At 32.4% G+C, this 10,159-nt stretch overlaps 1 protein-coding gene across 1 annotated transcript; it reads right to left on the reverse strand.

Annotated features, from left to right (window-relative positions):
* Positions 1-374: 374 nt before the first annotated feature.
* LOC140443039 (polypeptide N-acetylgalactosaminyltransferase 35A-like) lies at positions 375-10,010 on the reverse strand. The gene is made up of 9 exons (XM_072534077.1): positions 9,670-10,010; positions 9,477-9,615; positions 8,920-9,217; positions 7,443-7,647; positions 6,957-7,114; positions 6,741-6,893; positions 5,875-6,191; positions 4,504-4,660; positions 375-4,087 (listed from the first exon to the last, which is right to left on the reverse strand). Exons 1-9 carry the CDS (start codon positions 9,884-9,886, stop codon positions 3,962-3,964), a joined length of 1,770 nt encoding a protein of 589 aa, XP_072390178.1. The 5' UTR covers positions 9,887-10,010; the 3' UTR covers positions 375-3,961.
* Between the last annotated feature and the right edge of the window lie 149 nt (positions 10,011-10,159).

Below are 10,159 nucleotides of genomic sequence, written 5' to 3' on the forward strand. Positions count from 1 at the left end.
TTAATGTTAATAAGTTTATAAAACAATATCAATTAGGTATGAATAGTGTAAGTGGGCAGTTTAGGAGTTTTTTTTCCGGCTGAGATCGAGTAGTGTAAAACTCAAAGCGAATACAAGATTTGACAAAAAAATATGAATTTTGCTCAATAATAAAATACCTTTTGAGGTGCGTCCCAATTCTATGTAATTACCAATCAATTAAATAACGATAAAAAAAAAATAAAATCACAGCTCTATTTAATACAAATGCTTCTCATCTAAATACTGTTTTGAGTTTCATTCAAAATCGTCTGTTGATCAATGGGAAAATGTTACGTGAATGCACTATTATACAACTTTTTATTATTTGTGTGAAAAATAGATATACACCTATATTGCTGTTCCATATCAATCACATTATACATTGAAAAAGCTCTGTCATTGTTATTTTAAATTCTCGTGAGAATTTTGTACATTTTTTAAAAAGTATCTAGCAATTGACGAAAAGCACTAGCTATTAGATTTGAATATGCGCCTAAACTGTTAAAAAAGTCCATAAAAACGCAAAAGAACCTTCATATCTAATAATAAAAGTCTTAATATGTAAAAATACATTTTGATCACATATTTTTTTGTTCTATGGACTGTATTAGGTCATGCATGACTTTCCTTTGCTTGTAGAAGTCAATGCCCGCCAATAAACAGTTCTGAGGACATATATGCCAGACTTTTCCTATTTTGTAAGTCTATCAGATCATTCCAGGCTATAATTAGTCTATTTACATATCAGGAATTGTTGTTTTTGTGAAAGATGTCGCTATGACCACTGTCTACTTTGTTCATCTTTTGGAAATGTAATTTCAGAAGACATTGGTAAAATAATAAATCAAAAACAAACTTAACGTCCATTGTACACTCAATCAGTCCACTAGACAGTTCTGTAAATACAAAGATCCAAGTATTTGTCTCCATTTAGGATTCGCTGGGAATTCATCTTTTAACATTTTACAACCATTTATGCGTGCTGTCTACTCAGTAATTCTTCTGGAGTTATTTATAGTTTAAGAAGATATATATTTAAGATAATGAGTGGAATAAAAGCAATCTTAATGACCCCTGTCCACTCAATGACTCCCATGGTTAGTACTTCTCTATGCAACACTATCAGACTCTTTGGACTAGCTTGGTTTATCCACACTTTAGAATTTGTTCCGAAGCTTCGATATTTTTATTACACAAAGCAATTCAAACAAACAATAAGTGGATTGAAAGTAAACTTACTGTTCAATACCCAAATCACTAAACAGTTCTGGATATACAGATGACATAATGCCCTTTTTTTTAAGTCTATCAGATTCTTTTAATTTATCATAGTCTATCCCCACTTTAGAATTTAATAGGAAGTTTCTCTGTTATTGGTTAACGAGCAGGTATGTTCAATGTCTATTTTTTCATTTTTGTGAGGAACAATTTGATTATGCTTAGTGCCCTAAAGACAAAATTAAGAAAATTAACCTCCACTGTCCACTGGGGTTAATCAGTCCACTGAACAGTTCTGGTCATAGAGATGCCATACTGGTTCCCTATACTCGCGTATCAACCCTTTAGGATCGTAGCATACTTAAGTTCCTTTGTCCACTCAATAAATCCACTGGACAGTTTTGCTCATACATAAGGTGACACTGGTCCTCTTGCACATTTACCAGACAACTTAAGCTTCGCTATTATTACAGAAGCAGAATGGATTGTGACCACTGCTTGCAGTAATAGTAAACTTATTGTCTCCTATCATCTCAAACAGTATACTAAACAGTTCTAGATATACCAATGTCATGATCATTCTCTTTGCAAGATTTTGGTCGTTTATGATCTATTGACATTTCAAGATTTGTTTTGCAGCTTTACTATTTTGATTACAGAAGGGGAAATTCCAGAAGAAAAGCAAACTTGAAGTCTCCTGTGTACTCAATTAGTCCATTAAACAATTCTCAATACATATCTGCCATCTTTGCAAGTCTACCGGACCCTTTAAACTTTCTTAGTGTATCTAAACTCCAATATTTCTTCATCAGTTGTCTTCAACACGTCCATCACTTGTAACTTACGGATTAATAGTAAGTTAAACTTGAAGCTGAAGTTAAAATTTACCCAAAAACAGTTAACTTCAGGATATAGGCCCCCTCTCTTTTCTTGACTGCTTAGTCCCGATTTAGACTCACCTAATTAAAGAAAACAGCCACTAAAAAAGCCCTGGCTTAACCTCAACATATCCATAGATAACAAGTTTCATGTAAAATCTCTAAGCGACCAAAAAAATTTTCACATATTGATAAAAATTTCCTAAAATTACCTAATTTGGAATATACTAAACAGTTTTTCATATTCAGTCTTAAAAATTTTGAGACAATTTAACTAAAAGATCTACAAAAACAAGTATTAATAATGAATTATTTAGGGTGTGCCACATACAGCAGAAACTATAAATCGTACTGAAACTCCTTTGATACAAAAAGAAATATCAATAGCTACTTCAAATCAAAATTGGTTAAATATATACAGAGATGCTCAAATTAAAGAAACATAAAATTATATATTTCTAAACAGAACACATCATGTAATTTATGTTAAGTTATTTTGGGACATCTTGTCCATCCCTCTGTAGGGCTATCACCAAATGAATTGTTAATATCAATAGCTATTTATACATCAAATTGCTTTCTGCTGAGTGTGAGACATCCTGTATAAACAGAGTGGCCCGTTGAAAACAGTCCGATACTTTTATCGATACCGACATCTGCCATTTGTCAACCACTCCTCTTCCAGTTTCACAAACCTTATTTTTAAATAAAGAATATACCACGTGTGGTATATCATTACGGAGGCCATTGAATGGAGTATTCAGGATTTTTTTCCATATTAAATTTAGTGAAAGTGTTACACCTTTTAAAACCTAAATGTAACGCCTATGTTTGGCTAAAATGTCAAATTTTTTCCATTACATCAACAACCAAATTTAAACGAATTTTGAAAAGTTTGTAAGTAGTGATTTGAATGATTGATAATGTTTAACAAAAGTGTTATTTTAATATAGATTTTTTTAATCTAAAAGTTGAGATTGTCTCCCTACTACTTAGTCGAAAACGAAAAATGACTTTATAAATATATTAATTGACTTCATTGTATTTATGGTACGTCAAATAGTTGTTGCAAAATTCGTTTTAAGACAGTTTATGATGCAATGGAAAATATTTGACACATTAGCGACACATAGGCGTTACGTTTAATTTTTTTAAAGGTGTAAGTTTTAATAAATTAATAATTGTTAAAAATGGAGTCAAAATCGACCTGTTTCGGCAAATATAAGAATCGACTGTTTTCTTTGGCTCATTCTATAAACTAACTTATGTTAAAATGAGCATTTTTAATATAGACCCTCTAAAAACAGATTGAGTATTGATACAAAAAAAAGATATCTTTAAAAAGTGTAACCATCTATAGAAAATATGTACATCCTTAAGTAAATACGAAAAGGTCCTATGCTAAGTCTGAAGACGACAGCAGTCCGATTAAGAAGGCTAATAACATTTGAAGAAAGACCTAAGTAAATCCGGGATCCAGCGGTTTTTCTTCCATCTTGTTCACAAATTATTAACAAGTTATATTTCTGATTTTGAAGTAACTGCAGTGTGAATAAAATTCGGAAAGTATCATTAATGCCTTTTAAGAAACTATACTTCATAAACAAGTCATAACTGATTATTTAATGGGAACTAAAAACAAAGGTAACCATTAGAATATCATAATTTAGCGTTCAGTATATAAAAACTGTTCTAAAGAAACCAAACCTGTAATAAAGGAGCCATGAAGATAATCCACGCGGAACATACTGTTTCTTATAGGTCGGTTACACTTTTTAACAAATTTGATCATCAATATAGACTAAGTGGACATCGAACAGTTGTTCAATGCAACTTTTTTATTATCACACTAGATCCCAAGTGGATAAAATGGGATCGGAACACAACTTCATGACGACGGAAGCATTTATTGCCTTCTTTTCGGCTGCCAGACAAGTTCCTGCTGCTAGATTGTAAATAGGTGTTTCGTTCTGGTAAAAAAATGAAGGATTAGTAGATTATGTATGGCTTAAATAATACAAAAACTGTCACATATTACGCAGATTAAAAAATTTAAAGTCTCATATTATCCGGAACTACAAATATCAAGCCCCTCGCTCTGAATATCTATTCCATTTTCAATCAAAAGACAAGGAAAGAGCTGCAAACCAGCTTTGCTGGATTTATATATTGTTTTTAGTTACAACTGTTGCTTCAGTGGTCTTTTATGATTTTTGGTCACCATTACTAACATATATAAGTTTTTCGTTCACTACTCAACATAATCTTCCCCTATTCAGTTTTGATTCAGCATTTTAATGCATTCCTTGCAGCCTCCATCTTTCCAGAACCATCATTTCATCCGTACTTACCTGAATTTTACAATATAGATAAATCTTTTACTTACCCCTCCTTTGTGCTTCCATTCTTGATCTCCTCCCATTTCGTGGCATTTGTAAAGAATGGGAGCTGATTTTCCGTATTGGAGGCAGAGCAACTGAGCCAAAACTAGTTCATTCTTGTCTGTTTCGTACCACATCTGGTTCTTAGTACGTAAGCAACGTCTACAAAATATATTTTTATAGCATATTTCAAAGTTCTTGATATGTAAATTATAAGAAATAAATGTTTGGGGTAGTTGTAACTTAAAATCTAATTCTTTCAAGATTTTTTTATCTTGCTCTGCAAAGCAGGCATCTACAGCTTTAATCACCTCTTTGTTGGACGACACTATACGATATTTTAGACTTTCCAGTCGAGGAAAGATACGACAGTCAGATGGAGTCAGATCGGGTGAACAAGGGGGATGTTCGAGTAACTTGAACTCTTAAGTCAACAAGTTGTATGCAGAGATATTATTCTGCAAATAAAAAATACTTTTGGACAACTTTCCACGTCTTCTCTCCGTGGAGAGAAGACGCAGAGAGTGAGAAGAATTTGTAATAAGAATCTTCTAAGTTTTCTGAAAAGGAAAATCAGTTGATTATCTTTAACGCGGAAACAAATGAATGTTGTTTATTAGGAAAGAGCACCCTTAACACTTACACACACTTATATCGAATTAAACCCCAATTGTAATCATAAATGTAAAAATGTAATTTTTATTACAATTAAATGTGGTTTAATTCCAATTAAATACAATAGTCTTTTTTTAGATGTGGAGCATCGAGTAAAAAGACATAAGAGGGAATGTAATGGTAGTGGGGGTAAAAATATTGTTAGACGGGAAGTGTCATTTTGAGAGGCCACATAACCAGGAAAGAGAGCCTCTCCTTGTTTAAGAAATCAAATTTAGTTGGGTTATGTCATTGTTTGTCCCAACTGTCACATGAAATCTTATTTATATTGAAGTGTCACATTTTAGACTATTATCGTTAATATTTAATTAAAACTTTCTCGTCTAAGACACATTCTGAAAAATATTTTATAGCTAATGTTAATAAGTGTCGTAAAATTTAAATTTGGCGCCTTTTCATTTCCGGATATGTCCGCCATATTAAGAGGCCACTTTTATGAATTTTGGTCTCCTTTTCATAAAGATTAGATTCCCTCTTTTGTCTTTTTGCTCGATGAAGTGGAGTGCCATTCCAAAGGTGTTACACCGGCTCTAAAGAAAAATCGGAGATTGGAGACACTTTCTTTTATACCTGAGTGTTAAGGCTTATTTTGAAGATGTATGCTCTAAGTAGTGCGAGATGTGAGGTTGCTTACGCGTGTATTGGATACGAAATAAAGATAAAGAATATGTTGAATACATGTTTTATAGTAATCCACTTACCTCAACACCAAAGAACTTCCTTTAGTTTTATCTTTCTCGCTCTGTACGCACAAACTACTATTATGCAGTCGTATCTCAAACTGATCGACGTAGTTCCGTTTCCTTAAATGCCACGGCTGGAACGAGTCTCTCTCCAAGGCTGACCATTTCTTCTTCAGCCGTTCGCCTTCTTCACTCGGCAGAGGGAGCTCGGGGTACACGTGTTTTAAATACCAGTCGAAATCGTAGCAGTTCAGTTCTTTACGAAGCTGTAGTCGAGATGAGATGTCGCCGTAATCGACGTTTTTGGAATCCGAACGTTGTTTCAAGAAGAAATCCTGAGGAGATATAAGGATATAGCATTTTTATTCCAAGAAAGGCTATATTGAAGATAACATAAATTAATATAGTCACAAACTAATTAAACATCAGTGACCTAGATCAATAAACTAACAACTTTATCAGATGAACAACAAGGATTCAGATTCGGCAGATCCTGCGTAGACGTCGTATTTGAACTAAGACAAATCACAGAAAAGGCCATCGAGTACAATAAACCAGCATATCTATGTTTTATAGACCTGAAAAAGGCTTTCGATCGTTTCCAAGTCGAAGACGTCTTACACCTACTGTATAAAAGAAACATAACAATCAATATTATATAAACCAATCAAAAACATCTACTTCCATAATCGAATACAGGCAAAGATAAATGAAAAATTAATACCAGTACATATACAGTGTATACCAGCACAAAACGGAGTCAGACAGCGTCTGACACAAGGGAAAATTATATATCTAAAGATAACAAAATATTTACTAATAATATAAAATAACGATCAGGAATCTAATTTTCAAAACAAAAATATAAATAACAGTGACCTTACCTTGTAATTGTCCATCCATACATAAGCAACTCTTAACGAATTATGCAGCATAGTATCCTTCCCATCTGGTGATCCGTAGGGCCTTCTGTGCCTAAAAATATGACCAACTCTACTGCATGGTATTAGCTCCAACGATCCCCCGCACATCCATATCTACGTTAATAAAAATGGAAGATTATTTCGGAAACTCAGTACACCTGTGTCACTGAAACTCACCCTAAATGATATTTCTAGATTTTCTCCTCCCCATATGTCCATACCAGCGTCATATTCGCCAATATCGATAAAGTAGTTCTTGTCAATCGCAAATAGACCGCCAGCCATTGTTGGGGACTTTATTGGTTTGACAAAATCCTCTTTTGTTTGTAAAGTACCTAGAAATACAAGGAAATGCTTTCATAGTGGCCCAATCCCGTTTAAACCTGACATCACCATATTAAAATATCAATTTTAGGTTAATCAAACAATGTCAATTTAAGTTAATATCTGGAAACAAGCAAATAAAACACGAAAGACTTTAAATATGCCATTTAATGTAACATCAATATACCATACTTAGTAGCTAGAGTTTCCTGGGCAAAAGAGGTATGATATTATGGTGAGACTCTGTGCAATGTGGCTATACACTTTTATTGTTGAGATCATATTTGGAGATTTTTAAGTAGAACTAGTTAGAGACAAAAAACAAAAAAATTTTCTTACCTGTGGGTAAATTTTCCCATTTAAAATGCAGTCCCCAGTTGAAACCACCTCTAACAAGAGGACTACCAGAATAGTTAAACGTATCTGGGTTTATAATATCAATTATTGGCATTACCACATTTGATCGTTTTTCTTTGATTCGAGAAAGGAGCGGCTCTATCCATCCATTGTTTACCTCTATGTGACTGTCCAAAAAAATAAGAACCTTAAAAGTAACAATAGCTTATTTATTTATTCATAATAGCACATAGGGGTGGTTTGATTTTAATTTAGCAAAAAAAAACAATAATGATTTTTAATATTTTTATTTTTCCACTTATAAATAAAACACATTGATTGTTTTGATCAAGCTTCTCAAGACAGTGTGAAATTTCAGTTAGGATCCCATCATTCATTGCAAAACAGTATCCTCCAAGCCATTTACAAGCAATTCAGTAAGTTTAACAAAAAAAGATCAAAGCTACTTACAATTTTTGCTACTTAACAACCTCCTCCGGTCAAACAGATGTTGCATACCAAAATCAATAATAATAAAAGCATGAATCAACCCAAAGAGGCACAAAACACCATGCAACAAAAGCCTTTTGACATATTGCTCACGATTGATGGTCTGTGTTTAAACCATCTAACAAAATTTTCATCAATTTAAGATCAGTTTATTTAGATACATCTGATGATTGCTTCTGTCAAAGACCATTGGAATATATTTGGAAGCTCATTCTGTGCTACACACTAAATGAATGTCAAATTTCTACAATAATAATTATATAATGGAGCGGTAAATGAAAATGGTGCCTGGAGAAGACGATACAACTTCGAACTCTATAGAATATACCAGGAACCAGATATCGTAAAACACATTAAGATAGGATGTCTGAGGTGGGTAGGCCATGTAATGCGGATGGAGCAAACCAACCCAGCTAGAAAAACGCTCCGTGATAGACCTATTGGTCAAAGAAGAAGAGGAAGACCCAGAACAAGATTCCTAGATAACATAGATCAAGATATGAGAAATATGGAAATATGTGCTTGGCAGAGGAAGGCGATGGATAGGGACGACTGGAAAAAAATTCTTGGGGAGGCTAGGACCCACACAGGGTTGTAAAGCCAAAACGATGATGATGATAATTATACAATTTAGGATTACTCAGTAGATACTAAAATTATAGATGATTTGGGCTATTTCAGAATTTCAGAGAAGAAATGTATTTTAATCTCTTAATATACTCAGTGGCCAAAAATTAAGATATATCACTACAAAAACTCCATAAAAGGACATCAAGGACAATTCTAGGATTCAAGAAACCATGAATAAAATCACAAAAGCTTACTAATGACTAAATTTTAATAAATATTTAAAAAAATGGATTCCATTCACCAACTATTAAGCTAAAAAGCCAGTTAAATGTCAAAAATCTTTATTAAGATAGGCAAAAACATTGAAAATTTCCTTAATTATCGCTATTGAAAGTTTTACCTGTCCTTGAGCTTTCCTAGCACCAACCAATCTAGCTCTGATTAACCCTTCTCTTCTATCAGTCTTAAACAACTTAACTTTTTTCAAATTATTCTTTTTTATATAATCATCTAAATCTTGGTGTATATTTTCAATATCACTTTCATCATCTATTAGCACTATTTCCTCTAACAATTTATCAGGTGTCCTGTTGAGTATAGAATAAATTGTTCTGAGAAGTGTTCTAAAATGTTCATTGTAAAAGCAAACAATTATGCTGGCTTTTGGAAGATTGTCAGGATAAATTTTTTCTTTACACCTAAAAAACCCAATAAAACATGTTAAATTTGATAAAAATTGGAAAAGTAGATGAAGAAAATTCAATCGGAAAGATGTATCTACAAAAAAGTTAAAAATACTTTTCATACATGTCACAGCAACTATAAAATTATTGAAGATCTGACATTAACAAAAACCTCATCAAATTTGGTCTTAAGCATATCGAATATTAATAACACTAATTTAGATATTACAATAAATAAACAAATATACTAAATTCTTTGTTTAATAAGACTAACAGTTGGTTCCTTGTATCTGGAATGCTCCTATTTAAGCTCAGTCTATTACTAACTAACACATTATATGCATGAACTTTATATCCTTCGTCTTTAACTTCTTGATCTTTCAAATTCCTAATCATTCCAATGTCCATTAATGCTAAAAAACATAAATACAGTATTGTCAATGTAGATTTTAGTTTTAAAAACTCACCATTGTCTGTAATAAGTTCAATTTGTCGCAAACTATGGTGTGTAGGTTCGAATTTAATACTTTTACTACTATTTGCACTTGTGTAGTGGAAACTATATGGAACTTTTGTTGGTGAACTTTCATTTTTTATTATTTGAAAGTATAAATAAAGAGAAATTAACCAAGTGGCTGAAGCAAAGCATATTCCATATAAAAATGAATTATTAAGACTAACCATAATTACTTTTATGTTATGCTACAGCAGCTGTTAAAGTATTTTTTCATCTTAAATGTTTTCTCATTAAAATGACATTAGAAACATTTAGGGTTAGGTTATATGAAAGTTGTGATATCTATTTAAACATGACATGTCATTCAATTATTATAGTTTTTATTTAATAATCCTGATTGCTACATAAATAATGTTTTATTAAATACGCAACAAGTTTTTAGTTTCATACTAAAAAAGTACTTTATTTGTATTGGAAAATGCAACATGGTCTCTTATGCA

The sequence above is a fragment of the Diabrotica undecimpunctata genome, chromosome 6 (assembly GCF_040954645.1).
Source record: "Diabrotica undecimpunctata isolate CICGRU chromosome 6, icDiaUnde3, whole genome shotgun sequence".
NCBI classification, from domain to species: Eukaryota; Metazoa; Arthropoda; class Insecta; order Coleoptera; family Chrysomelidae; genus Diabrotica; species Diabrotica undecimpunctata.

Bases quoted from the DNA above. Each gene is read 5' to 3' on its own strand.
- LOC140443039 (XM_072534077.1), bottom strand. From the start codon at position 9,886: ATGGTTAGTCTTAATAATTCATTTTTATATGGAATATGCTTTGCTTCA. The intron at 9,218-9,476 runs GTTAGTCTTATT...TGGGTTTTTTAG, and splicing joins CCAGATACAAGGAACCAACT to GTGTAAAGAAAAAATTTATC. The intron at 6,894-6,956 runs GTGAGTTTCAGT...TTATTAACGTAG, and splicing joins ATCTAGAAATATCATTTAGG to ATATGGATGTGCGGGGGATC.